This window comes from Ptychodera flava, chromosome 14 (genome assembly GCF_041260155.1).
Source record: "Ptychodera flava strain L36383 chromosome 14, AS_Pfla_20210202, whole genome shotgun sequence".
Taxonomy (NCBI): domain Eukaryota; kingdom Metazoa; phylum Hemichordata; class Enteropneusta; family Ptychoderidae; genus Ptychodera; species Ptychodera flava.
Genome location: NC_091941.1, coordinates 17,016,785 through 17,037,405, shown reverse-complemented (window position 1 = coordinate 17,037,405; position 20,621 = coordinate 17,016,785). Strand labels below are relative to the sequence as shown.

At 38.4% G+C, this 20,621-nt stretch overlaps 1 protein-coding gene across 1 annotated transcript; it reads right to left on the bottom strand.

The window, feature by feature from the left end:
- Window positions 1-1,584: 1,584 nt before the first annotated feature.
- Window positions 1,585-17,480, bottom strand: LOC139149562 (neuroglobin-2-like). Its single transcript, XM_070721382.1, has 3 exons — window positions 17,097-17,480; window positions 4,458-4,692; window positions 1,585-3,875 (listed from the first exon to the last, which is right to left on the bottom strand). Exons 1-3 carry the CDS (start codon window positions 17,225-17,227, stop codon window positions 3,708-3,710), a joined length of 534 nt encoding a protein of 177 aa, XP_070577483.1. The 5' UTR covers window positions 17,228-17,480; the 3' UTR covers window positions 1,585-3,707.
- Between the last annotated feature and the right edge of the window lie 3,141 nt (window positions 17,481-20,621).

Below are 20,621 nucleotides of genomic sequence, written 5' to 3'. Positions count from 1 at the left end.
TAAATTAATTTCTATCATTAATACCAAATGGAGGTTTTTTACCCAAAATATGCACACACTTAATACATCGAGTAAACTGTTGTTACCATACTAAACTTAAGATTCTCTGCTTTTTGGAAATATAGAGTATGAGGGGATTTCCTTGTCACCTTAAATGATAAATATTCCTTTCAAAAAAACTGTGTTGCAACATGCAGCTCCTCCTTAAAAGCTCCAGGGATATCATGCAAGTGGCTGCGAGCAAATTGTTTCTGTCTAGGGTGAAAATGAATTACTTAATCGAACGTCAACTGATCTTGTTGTATATTTTATGTTTATTCTGTTGGTAATTTTGATACAATTTTGTATCAAAATTACCACAGAGTAAACAGAATAAACAGAAAATATACAACCAGATCAATTGACGTGTGCAAATTTATTTATCCGCTATTACCAAACAACGCTACTAACAACACTTGGAGCTATTTGTACATCTCAAGTATACTTATATAATATCTCTATATATATATGTGTGTGTATATATATATATATGTGTGTATATATATATAAACTGTTGCCAATCCGAAGTTATTTCGTTACACTGATTAATAATCATCACAACCTTCGCAAAATAATCATCATAACATTTTTTGTTTATTGGTAAGTATAAGATATTTTAGTAATCAGAAAAAAGTTTCTCTCTTCTGTTAAAAGTCACTTTACCTTCTTGCGATACTTAGTTGGCATAATTACAGGAGGCTACAAAAATGCAACTTATCACATTTTAACCGAGAAAATCTCGCTAATTCTATACATTAAGCGAAAACAAACGGTCAAGTTAGACGTGTCGTAAATGAAAAGTACTAGTACAAGTCAATTAAATTACTGAAATAATTAAAAAAACGACTAATAATTTAATTTAGCAATGCATAGAAATTTGAAAAATGACCAAACCCAAATTACTGTTTCGTGACGGTATATTTTCTAAAAAAACTACTTAGAGGTGATATACAAAACATTAGATTACAATCATCTGGTAAAGCGCCTTTGAGAACCTTGTTCGAGTTTACGCTGAGCCTTATAAAAAGGCAAAGCAGACACGATACACCGTGGCTGAGCATCTTTAAAAGTCACCTATATCTGTTAGCAATATCGCGTTAAATTCAATCGAACTTGACATTGTATCCATCCTCACGAAGCATGTAGGAGCAGACGCTATACGTAATCATAACGTACGCGAAGTCCAAAAATTCTAGTCAAAACCATATGTTTGCATATTCTAAATTTGACAAACACTTCTCAAACTTCATATATGGGAATCAACATTACAAGCATTTGCGCATAGGTAGGCAATTGCCAGCCTGCTAAAATGTCGTCCTTGTAATAAAATTATAGGGGTCGCACTTTGATTGTTCCGTACACAAGAAGCGGATAGTACAATTTAAGAGTGATTATACCACAGTCAGCTTCCACTAGGATTTCGTCATCTGTCGAAGTCAAATATAGTTGAACAAAAAAGTAGTTTGTTGACGCGATTTCTTCCATTCTTATAGTTGCTGCGAGAATACTTGCATCAGTTGAATATAGCACATCGTAGAGACTGTGTGAAACTTCAATAACTCTTTAATAGGATTATGATAATATTTAATTGGTGGACATTTATCATCGACAGAGGGTACATCATTTTGATCTTATTAGAATTTGTGTCCTTTTTCTTCATATTTTTCTACTAAAGAGAAATACAGTTGAAAATCACTGTAATTAAAGAATTGCATAATTCAACAAGATTGAAGTGATGCATGCAAAGAATTTCGTATCTCTCCACAACTGAAATTGCCCATGTTTTAGTTTATCTTTGCACCTACAACGGATCTTTGTGTATTTTTGCGTAAACTTAATGCCCACATGCAGAGAGAAATGTGACAAGCGAAGATAACTTCACTCGCATCGTCAAAAACTTGTTGTAAAATTGATAACGTAAAAGATTCTCCATTCGGGACTCTATAAGATTTACACTTGACAAATTTCGGTATTTTTTATACTCGATGTCAAAACTGCTTGATGTAAATAAATGCTGTAGGTTTCCTTGACAAGTATCGGACTCTTCCAAACACTGCATTGTCTATTAGCAACTGAGCTCATAACCCCATTTAAAATATGTTTATGATTGCCTAGATATTGGCAAAAAATGCGATTTGTATTTTGTGATCGTTTTTCCCATCAGAATCATGGGTTGATCAATTTGATTAACCTCTTAAATATAACTGTTTACTTTCCCTTATACAAATATGACTAACACTACAGTGTTTCCAGTCGACGTTTGCACCAGCTGTTGCCATGATGAACTCTGGAAAGGTATCTGGATTTCATTTGTTTGACCAAGTTCTTTTGTTACTCACTCTGAAACTTTAAGTTGGTGTGAGACCAAAGATCAATAAACTGCCGGAAATTATAACGTCATAGATTGAAAGATTTATACAACAGCTTTTGATCGCGCAAGTGTCGACTGGAAACACTGCAGAATATGTACATGGGAAGGGAAAACACGATTTGAGAGGTACGTGATCCATATATAAACAATTATTGCACAATACAAATGACAGCATTGACCAATATCTCAGCTTTCCGAAATGTATAATTTAATGGGCTTTGGAGCTAAGTTATTTGAGAAAAATTCGTTTTTCTGAAGCACCCAATACTTGTTCCTGAACCTCAAAGACTGAGCTGGGGCAGTTACCATTCTAAAATCCTTGTACTTGTCTGCGTTTGTAACTTCATATATACAATCTAGTGTAGCAGTTGACATCTAATAAGATGATTTCTATGTCATTTTTATCATCACAGTTATGAATTGACATCGATATCTGTGCAAAATACCCGTTGCGTTAGACATTTGAACGATATCATCACCGTCTGCTCGTAGTCTATTTACATATCTATATAAAATAGGCACACTGGTCCCTCTTTCACCTTCACATTGTAGCACGCAATATTCCCCTTATCATCTGGCCAATTATTTTATGATCTTAATCGTAACCTTTGGAATGAGAGGTTTAAAGAAATGTAAAAATACCCTATAAAAACCACATTACAGGAATGAAACTACAATGTCTAATGAAAACCACAAAATAAATTATTATCTGCAATTAATAAATATGCCAGTCCGCTTCGTGCCCAAGTGTGTTAATAATGTGGTCTTTGTTTCGTATTTTTCAGGCGCTTGGTTCGCTAAAATGGACGTCGAAAAGTGGCCATACTGGATCTGCATACAAAACGATTGAACATCAGATTTTATTGTATCGAGCTTGTCAGTTACACCTTTGAAGAAACTACGATGGTTATAGTTACTACTCAGGGATGAAATTGAAAAAAGTATTCTATTTGATAGTATCCGACCGACTCCAACTGTGTTCTTCTTGTCATCTTAGTAATCAATAATTTTCAAATCAAGGCAATCAATTATAACTTAAATTTGAAAGAACTTAGTCCATATTCTTCACGATTATGTGTCTCACACAAACTGGCAACCAGTGGGCCGCACTGACTCATTTCGAAAAAAAAAGTGAGTTGCCCCTGCATCGTATTTTCCATAAAGGTTATGTCCGAGACACTGCGGACGTCGTCCCTCACTCAGTGCATAAACCATTACCCATCCTCAGATGGACGAAACCATTATATCAGCAAGTACAGTTTTCGGACTTCGAGAAATAACAAACCACTACTTTTAGTCACTTGACTGAAGTCTTTTTCTTGTCACGTTTTTCCTGTTGCAGCATTCCCCTCTTCATCATATAGGATATGTATTTGAATAACTGAGTCCAGGCTTCTTCCACCTTCGGATTCCAACTGTGCTTTAGCGTCGGTCTGATCGAGTGAATGAAACATTCTCCAAAAACCTAACACGTACAAAAAATTTAATCGTGTAGTTAACGCCTAACAACTGAAACTGTTAACATGTTGCTCAGACTTTTCTGCATGAAACTTTAAACATTCTGTCTCATAAATAAGAATAAAAATTAGGGTTCAGACTGCACATTTTGCCTTCTGAAACACATTATGTACCGACATTTGAAATTCAAAATTGACGCATTCCCTGCGTTAACTCCATGGGGATGATTCAATCGGCAATTTTCACAAAACCACACGGTGAAAATTTCGTTTGCTTTACAGGCATCAGAATGAGCCCACAAAGAGAAGACAGGAAATTTTTAAAGTGTTGTAAATATTTGAGAACAAGATATTATAATAATGTCTCCGAGGCGCTTTCTGTATTTTAATATCGTTAAGTAGTTAATTTTCTCAGATGTTGATTTTGTTAATTGCAATGAAGGTAATTTGAATGTTGAAACGAAACCAGTTTAGTACGGTTGAATCACCTCATAATAAAATTAATATAACATCCTTCAGGCTAATTCTGATATTTATAGTCATTGAGCCACAAAAAATTAAGTAGAACCGAACGGCAAATATCTACTCACAGCAAAAAAATCAACATTTGCTTGGTAACCGTGATGCCTTCTGCCGAGTTCTAACAGCATGTTATCAAACTTCTCTTTCTTGTCTATGTGACAGAGGAGTTTCTTGACTAAGCTCATGAAGCGAAGTCCGTGCTCTCTCAGTCTCTGGATGTTTTCGGAGTGCGTTGACTCGGTCGCTTTGACCTTGTCTTCGAAATCGAAGTAGCGCTTGGTCTCCGGGTGTGTATCAAACATCCTGGAATAAAAGGGAAAATTTAAGATGTCACGTGACATGTGTGCTATTATGCACGACTTTAATGATACCATGCTTCACCCTTGGGGGAAAAGGGTCGAGAAAGTACTGCAACAGGACTGCCAGGGTCTTTAGCTTCTTGCAATAAGGTGATTCGGCAACAAGAATAGTACATGGTCCTTAAAGGTACTACAGTCACCTGTAATCTAAATATGCCCATATACTGTCAAAAGGGCGTTCTTTGGTATTCAAAATGCCCATGTGATGGCGTTTTTTTTAAAAAGCGATTAGATTTTCTCTTTCCATGGTAATTGTGGCAAAAATGGAGCAGGTGACAGTATACCTTTAAAGGTTGGCAATCGTCGGAACCGTCCTGCGTGTGTGCGACTTTCTTGTTTACAAAACAATGTATTTAATGCATGATATCTAGATGCATCAAGTCAACATAGCTGCAACATTTAAATTTTACGATATTCATTGTTAACTAACACCTTCTAACTTTCATCAATCACCGATGTACCCTAGATACAGTTTTACATCGGTCGTTAGGTTCCCTGGCAACCTTTAGCAGAGTTCCGGATCCGACGACTGCCCCTCGAGTCCCTTTAAATTTGACATTGCACCAATATGGAGTCTGTCATCGATATTTAGGTTACATGAGGTTAAGGGCCGTGTCACATTACTTTCACGCCTCATTTGAAATACAAGGGATTAAGTTACAATAATGAATGAGGCCAGTGTTGATTTTCTCAGAAAGATCGGCATTGCTATAAAACTAAAGAATTCGCCTGTGACCACTTATGTTGATTAACATCGCTCGACATCAGGAATTACTTCTATATATTCAGCTGTGCAGTTGCGCAGTGTCGATAAACCCTGTTTTATTGTATTAGAAAAAGGGGCGACCTTTTCAACTAATTAGCTTTCTAAATAATGGGCAGTGTTTAGCATTCTAAATAATGGGCAGTGTTTAAAGTTAGGTTTTATGATGCGGAGCGTATGAGCATTACGAGGTTGTTTCTCGATATATGCACGATTAACTGCCATGTGTACGCATTTAGCCTGAAATGATGTGAAACGTTCACCTTGATATTCGTTGTCGTCATAAAATTTCTCACGAGCAGTCTCGATTGTTCGTAGTGGGCTGTGTTTGTAGAATTTCACGAAAGACCGACAAACTTGTGACCTCAGTAATATAAATTGCTATCTAATTTTCACTAAAGAGTAATCCTGCATCATCAGATCTACCTTACGCAAATTCTGTTCAGAAATGCAAAAAACAAAACAAAACAAATATTCACCAAGACTGGCAGAGTGCTCAATGATTCAATGTATGTCGAGTTTCTAATCCATCAGTTTTCCGTTCTTCATAGTAAACGGTTCAACTATTCAGTATTGAATTAAGCTTTTAGTGTTTAATCAATAAATTACACACAAGAGTTACTATCTTGGTGCTATCACTTATACTCAAATACAGCAACCATCAAGAACTAGACGGTACAGCTACTTCAACACAGCACGATAACTTAACTAGTATCCAGCGCAATAAATAAATTATATGCCATTCCAAAGCAAACTCGTAGAGCCCTTTCAGTTACTTCAGTCATTTGAAATTACGGGGATTACACATCAAGGTTTTTTGGATGACCTAGGGGAGCTTTGGTCATTCCTATTCTTTAAGGCATTCAGGTGAGTCAGGCTAGTTTGCATGATTTCATTTTCGCCTATTAAGGAAGTATGCGCCTGGAAAGTGAACTACTTAGACTTCTGCTCAAAATTTCCTGAACGAAACGTTCAACCATTCTATTATCAAATCAACAATAAATATCGGGATCACCGTGCAAAGTTTAGAACTAGCGAAATAAAGTACCCAACATTTTGCGATATTTGAAATTCAAAATGCCTGTAATTCCTTCCATCCCTGTGTTAACTCTATGGGGAAAAGTAAATTTTTGATTTTCGAAAAACTGAGACGAAGAAAATTTTTCGTACTTCAAGAGCTTTTAGATAAGTTCCCACTAGAGGTATATCAGAAAAGAGTTGTAGAAATTTCAGCGTCCGAATATCTGTCTCCGTGGCGCGTTCGACCTCAGCTCAGGCTTAACATCGAATCCTATTCAGAGACTCAAGTACAGGAAAATTCATAACTAGTCGAAGTCTAAACGTAGAGTTGTCTTTTCAGGAATGATTTCATCTCCACAGGCAATTTATATACCTAGAAAGCTACACTGGGGCACAATGACAAGTTCAACTTGAGGGGTCAGGGCCAACTCAAGGTCATCAAGAAATTGCAACGGCTGTCAATACGATATTTCAATTCAAAGTTATAAACAATTCACAAATCGCCGATGCATTCAATATCGCGTCGTCTGATTTACTTTTGAGGAGCAGAAAGGTTCTCTAACTTTCTTCAGACTCACAATAGAAATGCATTTCTTGTAAGGAACACGGTGCACAACGTCCAGGTGTTTCCGCTGGGATTTCGATAATTCCTTTGGCGGCTTATTTTTAGTTCCCTGCATCAACAATTGAACACGCACCTGCTTTGTCGGTCACAGGCCATGTTGATGTATAATATGCGCAAATAAGTGGAACCCCGTGTACTACACAATGATTCCATTAGTTTCAGTGAAGCTAATATTACACTTTCATTTCCTCTGAGCATTTCTCCTTGATCTTGTTGGTTAACCTTGCACGCGGCATATCTGTGTTACCTCAATTATATTTAAGCTAACGCCCTGCTTCAGTCGTCCAGTGCCCACCTGTAACTCTTGATTGACACAACGTCACAATATCTAAGCAATAGATAAATTAGCCCTAAATTAATTTCCTTTGAGAAATTACGATTGTTCGACTTTTTGTATGTCTTAGGTAAATTTTATTTTAAGTCTATTTCGGTAAATTCTCGACCGGATTCGAACTCACATCGTATTGCACCAAGTCACCTAGCGAAGACATCACAGTCCAAACCGTTTGGCTTAATCCTCGTCCTGAAAAAGAGAGTGGCCAAATGGCATAGACAAACTATTTATCTGACTGCGATCCCTCCACGCGTTGTAGAGTTCAAGAAGCACTCGCTCACACATATACTCTCTGTCGCACATCGAATAATTTTCATCGAAGCAATGAGAAGCATAGCTGGACTAGACTTCAGATAGCCTCGGGACAATTCTGTCCATCAGCAGAACTATCCACCCAAAGAAGAAAATTCAGTAAATTCTCGATCGGATTCGAACCCGAGATTGACAAAATGAGCTGAAGGTGTCTTTCCAAATTTTATGGACACAAACTTTAATCCGTGTCGACCTTAAGGTAACAGAAAGGGGGGTGGTTATAATAACACATTTTGCATTTGAATGAGGATATATAAAGGATATATAAATTTGATGGCGTAGTTCGAGTATCTGAATCAGTCTTGAAATACCCACTTCAACTTTAAGATGTTATGTCCAGGTCGCTGGTGACATTGACCTATATTAACACATGTGTTGTAATGTGTTTCTGAACTAAAACTCAGGTAAGCACAGTGTTCAGTAAATTTCGTTGAGATTTTCAACCCCCTTTATAGTCTCATGAAGCTTTTCATTCGGCATATGCACGAATAGATGGAACGGAATCTTTACTCAACAATCCATCTCCGCTTCACCAGATGGAGCTGGTTTGTTTGGATCTGATAATATTTCTATGTAACAGCAAAGTTAAGACGTTGATCTCAACGATGGCTTCTGTGGACACAAAACTTAAACATACGCGATCTGTCAAAATCATGTGGGTAAGATTTACGAGTTGTTAGCTCAGACTCAGTAAATGTCGTCTGCTAAATTTAAAGCGGTAGATGGAGACAGAAGGACGGGGATGGATGAACATAAATGGAAATTGAGTAAGGCACATCGACCTGCCAGGGAACCTTTTAACATGTCAAGTGTTCCACTTGACCGTCTATTATAGAAGAGAGTTTCACAATCAAGTGGCATTATGCCACATTGCTAGGCTATGGTTAAAACATATTTCTCATGGTCTCCTGAGAATCGCATTAAGGCTTGTAACTTGTCAAATGCTGTCCATTGATGCATTATTTGCTGGGCGTCGTTTGAATCGCAATGTAATCTAACAGGAACTTGAGCAATAAAGACTTTCCTTTGGGAAAACCAAGTGGACGTTTTTTCATCAATGGGTGAATTTTATTAGCAAGGGAAGGATAAAGATCATTTTTAATGGTCATAATGTTTTTCCCATCCACCATATTTTATCACCTGTACGATCGTATCATGGAAATCTGTGCATCTTGCCCATGCCAGTGGCAGTCATTCAACTCAATTGCACTTCTTAGCAGCCTCGTGGTTGCTAAGATAACCGTGCAAAATATGATGGCGAGTCGTGATTGCACTGCGCGGTAAAGTGATCTAAAATGCGAAGTCACTCGCCGCATGCCATGTTTCTTTGACCTTCAATGGCAGCTTGAATGGTATTTACTGTATCTGATGAGTCGCAGGCAAGAATTCAAATAACAGCGAACACAGCCAGCTGTCGGTTAGTTCACACTGTCGATAAGGCAGACATCAACCTGTTTTTGTAGGGAGGAGCGGCCGCATGCGGTCAAAATAATAGTAAAGTATTTCTTAACGTTCTGTACGCCTTCACAGTTGCCTGAAATGGGTTTGGCGTTAAGTCGACGTATATGCATTCATCGGTAATCACAGTATCCATGGTCAAAGAGCCATGACTAATGACAAATCACGTACATCCGCTGCGATGGTCGTACCTTCATTGTATTCCTCGGTGGCTAGTCACGCAAATTTGAAATTGAGCCGGCTGAATGCCGTGTGCCAGGGATGGTGCAATCAGATAAATTGTGTTCGAAAGGAAACTCGGTGTGTTCACAACATGCTACTTTTTCAACTGTGATTGCTTATTAGGGGAGAACCATTTGATTTCGGGGAGGAGATGGGAGGGAGGGGGGGTGGAGGAAATGGGTATGGCAGCATTTTGTCCGCCACTGTGGCAGAAATGTATTTTTTTTCCTATTGTCTGTCCTGCATCAATTTTTTCCCACATGTGGAAGCAATGCATTTTTATTTCGTGATTACCACTGCAGTTTCTATTCTATTCTGAACTGAAGATGAGGTACGGAATCTATATTTTCTCATCGAAGAGACCACTACCGTGAACCTGGCAAAGAACACTCCAATTCTGCGCTATAAACACGAACACTGTCACTCAGTACTATACATATGAACATTGTCTTGTTTGTTTTTACTGTATTTTTATTCTCAGGAAAAAATAATTATTTATGTATTTATTGACTGATACATCCTGTTTAAAAGTCTATATATCCTGAAAGTATGGCATTGTTTTGTTTGTGAGTCAGTAGAGACTTATTTATTTATTTCTTCAAATATTTACTAAATAATAATATATCGTATTTATAAATAGTGTAGTGAATCCTGTCATTTTTTTAAAGTTTTCATTATACTAAGCAAGTCAATCGAAAACACCTCTATTTCAGTTTTGATCATGGTGACAATGTTTATTGTAACAAACACCATGATATGTGTTTGCCAGGACGGAGCATCTACTTATGTAGCGTCGATATTGTCGCCGACTTAGGAGGTCATCCGTTTGTTTTCGCCATCCCACGTATAACAATGTCTCCTGTCTCCATGGTGTGCATTTCATCAATGATTCAAAGCGTACACAAACTTTGAATGTACTGGTATCCGCCATTCGTGAAAGGTCTTTTTAAATGACGCACAATGAAGACAATGGCGTCGCTAGCTTTCTTTGTCCCCGGCTATAGGAAATAACGGTACTCGTTTCCGGGACTAGTTTATACCAAGCACAATGGACTAGTTTATTGATGTCAACATTTCAAACACTCTGTTTAGTTTGTAACATTAGATCTTACAAAATACGAAACTGATATGCGACATCACTTCAAAGTTCGATTGATCTGCCGATTTGAGTGGTTTACATGTATTTTCGCTCGTGTACTGACAAGTTGTTTTGCTCACGTCTGCGTCAAGAGCACTGTGTTTAGTACTCAACAGCGGCATCTCAAACAATTTATAACCCCCTCTTCTGGTTTAAAAATAATCTTAAGGGTTAGCGTGCAACTTTACGACCCTCTCTATAGTTTCCCCAACACAATATATCCGACCATTCTCTTATTCTTTATTTGATACCGGTATAAAGTGAACTCGCTTCATTTGTATTTGCTGTACCCGCCAGCAAAAAATATCAATTTACAAATTTGCCCCTTTACATATATGTAGACTCTCGGTGAAACAAATATTATTTTCCTTTGCCCATGCAGTAACTATTGAAAGGGTCTCACATGTGACGCTGCATTTCTCATCGAGTAACTTACAATGAATGTGGTCTCATTTAACGAAACGAACGAGGTATACTATACGCATTGCCTGTTCGCATTGGAGTACGATAGACGTTTATGCCTGTTCTAGTGAGCCGGAATTGGACATTGGCGTTGACTATACTAGACTTATTGCTCCAATCTTCCCTTTAATGGCCCAAGTGTGCTTTGATACTTAAATCATGATCTTCAATGCTAGTTTGTTCTGCTGTGTGAAATATCGCCACAAAACCAGTTTATAGTGCCTTTATCCCGATCCTATAGGTAGGTACTGTGGAAACATGATTTTCAGTACGTACCAGAAATCTGATTATAGTTGGATCTACAAATACCTAAAAAATCATAGCAACTCTGACGAGCAACATTTCAGCTGAGATACATACACCAAAGAACAAGGTCCAAAATTGAACAAATCAAATCTAGAACCCTATTTGCGTTTGCTCCAAACAATTCTGTTAAGTAATTAAGTTAGTTAGTGAGTGTAGTCATAATACATCAGTTGTATACAATTACTTTGGTGGTGACGAGAGCGGTGAATACGCTTGGTATTACGATATTGGAATAAGAGGCTACGTAGTGTATTTACCATGATATAAAATATGCTAAAATATAACCAAAGGGCTAACAATAGTAATAGGGATGTATGGTTTGTGTCTAGGAAAATAGAAGGGTACCTCGCGATTGTCTCGTCTGCTTTCCTGCCTCCTAATATGGTGTTTATTGAACACTCTTTAGTTTTATTTTTCCAGAGGGACTTGGAATTATTGGTAGTATATACCGTATCAAGTTAACACCGTGATATCAAGCGGCCGTGACCGATTCTATATTGGCTCATCATTTTTTTGAAAATAGGTCGATGCACTTCATAAACTACGATCAGTAGATTACTCTGTACGGTGATGAAAGGCCCTCTAGAGTAGAGCATTATTATTAAAAAAAAACTTTTTAAAAACCGTGACATTTTGTGTGTTGTTGTTTTTTCATGGAATTTGCTCTGACCTTTTGGCTACCGCCCGTAGACGAGTTAAATGGCACGTCGTAGTTTATGTTATGCTTCATGCGGGGCGCTGTTCATAGAGCTACATGTATAAACTTTGGCACTGACGTAGTGAGCGCTTCAGGTAATACATATGACATGGGGACTACAAAGAAATGTTGGTCGAAGGTTCATTTGGTAATTTTCCTTTTGGGTCGGTCGGTAGCTTTCAGCGTGTGTTTACATATTGTATCGAGCTGTCATATATCGGCAACGTTAGCATTTTATTTGTTTTAACCTCATAAACTTTGGTCATGTCATATGTTACGTGCACATTTACAAGTTTCGCAGCAGACGCCAGGTGCGGAAAGTGTTGCATTCGCTAATGAGCGATACGTAGTGGGGAAAGGTTTCTAGCAATACCATGCATAGCGCAGACATATTTTTCTCTTTTGAACAATCAAGCCTTTTGATCCGTTTTTTTTTACAAAAAGTGCAAACCCACGGCGGTGAAATCTGACAGATAGTCTTAGGGGGCACTCTAAAATATAATCATGGCAATATGTCACAATATATCACCGACAATATGTCATGCCAATGGCATGTTCTCTCCAACACAAAGTCTTAACTTCTGTTTCGAAATGCCGACAACATATTGTTACATCTCACAAGGGAGTACCATCTATCATGTTGAGATATTTCTTCCATCGGTTCGCTGCACTAATTTCCTAAACGATTTTAAACCATTGCAAATTGTAGTTGCTTCTTCGTGTTGTTGTAGTTGTTTCTGAATAAATTAATATTGTAATACAGGAAATGAAGATGCATACCATCGTACACGTAATGGCGTACTGCATTCATCATTTGGAGAAGGTGATGTTTTTTGAATAGCTCATCGCTATCTCGACACCCACTCCATCAATATCTCCACGTACAACTCAGGCTTAAGGTAGTATGCGCCTCGAAAGTGAAAGTCTTAAACTTTTGCTCAGAATTTCCTCGAGGAGTATTTCAACCATTCTCTTTCAAAATCAAGAATAAAAATCGGGGGTTACCGTGCAAATTTTGGTACTAGAGACAAATTACTTAAGATTTACTGATATTTTAAATTCACAAAGGCCACCATCCCTATGTTAACTCTATGGGGAAAAATGAAATTTTCGATTTTCGAAAAGCTAAGACGTTGAAATATTTCCTTACACCAAGAGCTTTACAATGAACCCCGACTAGTGGTAGATCAGAAAAGAAATGTAAAAGTTTGATATCCCGAATAGCTGTCCCTGAGGCGCATTCTACCTGAAATGAGGGTGACGAAGGCAGACCGCCGAGTTGAACGCTCTCTTCACCTTTACCAAACATTCCTACGCCAACTCGAGAAGCAGTAATTGCTTTATTTACCTCATACCACCAAGGGCAAGTTCGCGTCAAAAACAGCGATCGATCAATTTCAAGTCCTTGAATCGTGGTGCGGAACGAATTGACATTGATGGACACAGTGGCTGACTGGAGGTCAACCACCCGTTTGTTTCCATGGTGACATATTCATCAGATGTCTGCTGAGTGGCGGCACAGACATTATTCAACACTAAGAGAGGCGATAGTTCCAACGTTAACACCGCAAGGTGTACATTTTCCCACAAAGTTTGCCATGTCAATAAAAATTATCGGCGCTCTCGTGACCCTAGGAAGGTCGGTAGCGGATGAGATGACTACTCTGTCGCGTCGTGCGCAGACAGCCGTCAGGTTTACAGCTAACAGAACGCTTCTCTGATAACTTCATGTCAGTTTAATGACATGACATCACAGGATATCGCGAACTATCGCTGACAAAGCAACGTGCCTACGACCAAGTTTGTTATATCTGTATTCTGGTTTCGATTGAAGAAAGTGTGATCCATTCTCAAATCTAAATCAACAATCTTCAGTGCATCTCTCAAAACTCGTACCTTGCAAGTTGAAAGAAACTAAAATGACAAGGTTGTTGAAAACATACGATGTAAACACAAGACACTTCTCTGTTGCTATTGATCGGTAGTGTTTCTCTTCACTCTGGTTGTGTCTCCCAGTGCTTTACACATCAACAGTATATTCTCGAATACATGTCGTTTAGGGCTGACATCTGTACGATCGAGACTTTGTCAGAGCAAAGAGCACTGTCGCCAACTCCGAGTACCAAGGATAAGAAAGATGGCCCTTTTTCATGAAATAAACTTTGTGATGTGCTGAATTTGTGGTTTGGCAGTAATTTCCAGTATACCGAATGATAAATGTATTTTTATTTAGCAAAGAGTTAAGATACGCGACACATGTTAAAAATCGGCCGTTTTGCAATGTTGCCTTTCATGAGTAAATTTTTTTATACTTCTTCCCTAAACAATCTGTCCAAACAGATGAAGAAGATCCTTCTAAAAACGCTATTGCTGACACATGCAAGTATGGAGCTATCGTAGGATCCGTGTTGTGGAGGCCAATTAATGTGTTTTGATAAACACCTATAATTATGTATAAAAGCGTCTAAAGGGCGATAAAAAGCAAGCGAGCTGTTTGACTCATATCAACGATAAATGGCTACTGTATCCTTAACCATACAACGCCGGGATTGTATTTGCGACAAACAGCTGGTTTTTTACAGCACCGTGTAATTAAAATTCAGTTTCTAAGCTCATGGCTTCGGATAGAGGGGGCCTAGGCCTCTGTTGACTGAGAAACAAGTATTTGGAGCAAATCCCCGAACACTTATTATTTGTGAAATGGTAATGTGCAGAAACGTTGATGTATAGTACCCATGAGATGAACATTGATCAGCGAGATGTTTAATATTATATGCGCCGAGAGCGCTTGTTGTGAAATTGATCCTGCCAGAAATGATTAATACAAACAGCGAAATTGATTCTGTCAGCGACAGTCGATCGCATCGCAGATAACGCAGCGTCGGAAATAACTGCCTGCCAGCCTTCCTAACCGGAGCAGGTGAATTTTCGACCAGGCAGGTGGAATTGTACAATTATGTACCTGATGGACAGACAACTGGAATTTTTTTTTTCCAATTTTGATATGCTGAGATTAGTCTAAGTGTCTGAGACATAATTTATAGGGCAGGTGCAAATTTGCTGAGAAAGGAGACTTTTCAAAGTTACCTGCCTGGATCATTGGTTTGAATTTTCCAAGAATTTCTTTCATTGGTCATGTTGATTGATTTTAGTTTGAATGTCATAAAGGTAAGAGCATTCTTATGATGATGCACTCCATAGATTGTTGTCCACATTACCACAATCGACTATGGTAATATCTGTCACATTTCATGCACTCTTTATCACATGTGCAAGAGCCTTGAAGATTGACCTGAATGCATGATTAGACAGACAACATGAACACGGAATTTGATGAGACCGTCACGATTCCTTTGAACTTAGCTGTAAACGTGCCACGGGCATGAATCGCACAGTACAATGCCGCCATTCGTGAGAGGAATTTCTGAGTACTGGGCGGCAGATGTTGGCTGTATCGACGGTCTTTGAAATCACGCCGTCGCGATCCGCCAATTGAGCACGGCATGCTTGTTTACTTTGGTGGCTGCAGAAAGAATATCTCAGGGGACGACAAAATTCAAGACATAAAAATGTGTCACGCAACATCTATAAAACAGTATTTATGCGAGCAACGACTCAATTTAAAAGCTTCGATGGGAAAAGTATTAATGCAGACTTTCACTCAATATTACTTACGTAAAACTGTTCGAAAATAAGTGAACACGAGATATAGATTTAGAAATTTAAATGACACCAGGAGACATGACCGGAAACATGGAAGTAACACACGAACAGGCATGCAAAATCCCATGTCCTAGCGTGACAGCACTACCCTATACTGCCTGATGTAAATATATATCTTTAAACGCTTCTTTTACACTTAATACAATGGGCTACTGCAATATCCTTATCGACCACTCTCTTTAAAACCTCCGGTATTTCAGTGTTAACATTACTTCTGATGTTGGTTAAGCGTTATGTGCCTCCGGCTGATTTGACTTCCGAACATTCAAATTATAAATACACCTACAGTTAAAGAATTCTCACATATTATGAGAAACGTACAGTGTTTAAATGTCTTTGATGTTATGCGCCTAGCGTTCGCTGTCATACAATTCACTTTTTACTGTCACCACACCAAGGCCATGGATTTTTCATTAATTACTGTTATAACTTCGCATTACGAGCCAATGAATGTACTTTTAAGGATGGGGCACAGATACATTAGGCCAGGTGATAAGTGTTTGTTAGTGAGTACCAGCAAATCAGTGTGTTACACAGTTTTGCCTGTAGACCAAAAGTCGGAATTTTGAATTGAAAAACCTCGTACCTAATATACAGTCATGAGCCTCCTCCCTATTTTATATATGTAAATATTCAGATCTGAAACATGACTATTCAGATCTGAAACACCACAACAAAGATTTGAATTTTCAACTCCAAAGAAACAGTTCGAATCAAAAATACGAAATATTATCCTGGCACCGAGGGATTAGTTTCAGCTTCAAATTTAGTGAACTTTGAACCCAGCAAATTTTCTACGTGCGTACACGTCACGGTTACAGCATTACCCGTTCATTCAATCTGACGGGCAATATTCTCTCCGACATCTGCAGATTCAGAACCCGTGACGTCACGACTGCCTTGACACAAAAAACCCTCGAAGTCACGAAGCCCGCACGGCAATAGGCAATTTCTATTAGCAAAGATCGATGTGTGTTATTTTTCTTAATTACAACGTGGGCTGCTGTCATTTCGTGAAGGTTACCTCTGAAATGACCTATCTTAAATATCACGACTTACTTTCGGATATGATAAATATTCAATATTTATAATTCCATTTCCGCTGATTGGAATTTTAGAAAGGTCCATATTTTACCTTCCTCTGGTGCTGGATGATATATATCAGTGAGTGATATCCCTCCCTTTGCTCTGTGAACAATCGGCCAGACATGCCACCAAGAAGGATTCATAATCGATAATACAACGTGATACGACAACTTAATAAATTTGTGGCACTGCGAGATCTTACCCCATGAACATCAGCATGCCGATCCTTTCCAGGTCGATGTGTAATTCCTTCCATGAGTCTGCGACCAACGCTTTTTGCCCGGGCGTAAGTTTTGGTCTTTCTCCTTCAGTGCGCGAGTTCCTGCAACCCATGGTTTTGCCAGCTTCCAAGCCTTGACTCGTTTCTAAGTGGAAGTAAAAGGTACAGCGGACAGAGACACGGAATAATCCTGCTTGGTTGTCAGACGGTTACTTTGTCATTTGAAGCAATGGTGAACGGAATACATTCTCGCGGGAAATCGTAAAGGAGTGTCGCAGCGGTATTTGTAATAGAGCGTGGCAGCTGCTCGTATTATGCCGTCCTCTGTGACTTTCCCGTGACGAACAGAACAGAAATGATCGTTTCGCGCCTTCGTTATCGTGCAGCGTCACGTGACGTGAATTCATTAGCATAAGATTAAATTTTTGTCATCAATATCAATTTTTCATTTTCAGTACCACTCAGTCATTACTTGTTAGTGGAACTAATTTGACGTTAGCCCACGCTTATTAAACAAAGAAATCTTTCATGTAAATATCACCGTCTTTGCCGACATCGGCTCAATTTTCCTGGACACAAACTAATTTGTCCCTCAATATTAAAGGCTTTGTCTTCTCGTTCCATCATATTGATGGAGTATAATTATGATTATCAATCTACTACCAAAATGAGACATGGTAGTAACATGGTAATAGACATAGTAATAACATACAGTAATTAACTACATTAGAAACACTGAAAAGAACCAGGCAACGTCTCATCGACAAATTTAATGAGGCGATCTCATTAAATTTATCTCAGGAATAATTAAGGCGCATTTACAAAACACAGGCTTTGACGTCTGTGTCTGCTGGCAGAGAGAATGAAAAAAATAGCTGTTGGTTCAATTGTGACGTGTAGTTCGTGTGCATACATGCATTTCAACTTCTTTTACGATAATAATAATAAGGGATAATGGTGGTAAACCTTGACCGCAGCCTTCGCGACATGTTTGCCTCACTTTTTCCGAGATTCAGCGGCACGTGCTGCAAAATATTGCTTCAAGGGCCACAAGGCTTGTCAGAATTCCGAATTTCTTTCTCATTGTATAGTTTAAATGGTGCAGCAGCCTTAACTTCGGGATTATTTTTGTGTCAACCTGCTTGCTGAATTCAGTGTAAATTCTCGATCGGACTCGAACCACGACCAGCGATGCCTACTTAGTACCCAGTGAGGACATCAACGATCAAAACGGCCCAGCTTAATCCCCACCCCATTGAAACATCGAAGTAACTTATTAGTCCACTGTGTTAAAACGAGACGACAAACTATTATTTTCGACCATATGGTTTGTTTTCGAAATATATTCATTTAAAAACCTCTGAACTCAACAATGGCGATTCCTACAGCTACTTTAACGTCAGTTTACCAGTGTAAATTATGCATGCCATCGATATTACATCTTTTTTCTTTTGAAAATTGAGTAAATGAATAATTTACGGGTAAATATAGGCGAATATCTCTTGTTCACTCGATCTATCCGTCGTGAATAATGCGCTCTACTTAGTCAATATTGTTGGTCTCCGAAGAGATGTATCGATGCAAAAGGTTTAAGGTTGTATAGATTGCTAAGAAGTATATCATTGTGTCAGATTTCTCATAAATGCATTGGTACAGAAAAAATGTATTTATCTTTGAAAAGAAAGAAAATGGCATTTGATCATTAGTCGAGACAGGGGATATTAGTATCAGACGATATCAATATTTCGATATGTAAAGAGAAAGAAGATACTTGAGCAGTCGATATTTCCATGGATGCCATGGCTCGAGAGGAAATACTCTTTGTTCACCGTGACAGCGACGTGGAAAAAGATAGGTATCCAAGTCATATTCAATACTTACGATCGAATTACATGTCCATGAATAAAGATGAAATTGCAGCTATACACGAAAATGAGCCTAGTAATATACGCGGTCAAACGAGACAGAAGGTTGGCTAGCTGTCTTCAGTTCCTTTGAGAAATTCTCCAAGCACGTCAAATTCACGAACTAATACGTACATTTATTGGTGAAAGTTCCCGTCTACGAAAGTAGAGTAATGGGCTTTTTACAGTAACAAGAGCGAGTTAGGCCTCGGCATTGAAAACTCGATCAGCTAGAAAGTATGCTTTTAGTTTTTTGTCTATTAGTTCAAAGATACCATTTTTTTCTGCTTGCAAGTACATAAAAAGACAATGCAGATTGGGTTTTCATAAAAGTAATCCGTGCAAATATTTATCATGAAGCAAAATATATGAATTCGTGGAATGAGGCCGATATTGCGGAGCCTATTGTCCCTTTATGACACAAAAGGGATAAGACGACACTCTGAAAAGATATATTGGATTTTTTGTTGAATGTGCCCATGAAATTCCTTTTAATGTCGATTACACATGCTCTGACGCAAACTGTTTCGCTGTTTACGCTATACCATCGAAAGCAGTTAACATTCCCATCGCTTTAATATCAAAGCTAACATTATGTTTCCGTCCGAATTTAATCAGTCTAAATTAAAATGGTTGGATTTCCCTAATTTGTATAACGCGATATGAGAGAATCAAAGTAAATGATACTTCTGAAATAATGATATCGATCGATTGAGCAATCCAATTCAATGTTGCGACTTGCCCATCATCATAACATGCGGAACAGGTCACCCTTTCCGAGATATTTTTTTCCCAAGTAAGTGTACACGTGATTGCCTCACACGTTTTCATCATTGCAAGACTTAGCTGACTGGACTACCAACGACATGACTCTTTTGTTATCTTGTTTGTCACCAGTAAAATATCCCTACCTAGCTCATAATAGGTATTGTCAGATAAAATCGATTTCGTGTGTGCTTTAGTATATTGGCTATAAATATTGATGGGGATACGCATGCATTTTTCATCTTTACAAATGTCATCAGTATACATTTGTTGGAATACAGACTGTGCGTATACAACTGTATCAGTCCAGGCTTCGAGCGAAGTTTGTTTATCCACTGCGGCGGTCGTCCTGTTGAGAAAATGGCTACGTGCTTCACGTGGCAAACTCAGTCTATTGCCATAATTGCCCCGAGAGGTCACGCTGCGTAATTCGAATTGATTACGCCTCGAACCTGTTTGAAATATAATCAAATGAATATTTAAGAAGCGTAAATTTCTACCATCCGGGTTAATATTTTGCCGCGGTGAAATTGTGCGGGTTATATTCGTTCCCTGGTGACGCAACGTAAGGACATCAATTGATAAGTATTTCGAGTTAGTTTCGCACTTACCTAATAATATACCAATGTGCTAAAAGCTTTAGTCTTTCAAATACACAGAAGTCAGGTACTAGGCACCCCCACCCCGATTACCTTTGGAGGCCTGCGATGTGATGACTGGCAGTAGCTTACATGGAAAGTGAACAGATGATATATTACGTATGCAATATATTTTAACAATACCCTAATGCGATCGCTACGTTTTGAAATTAATATTTCACATACTGTATAGCATTTAG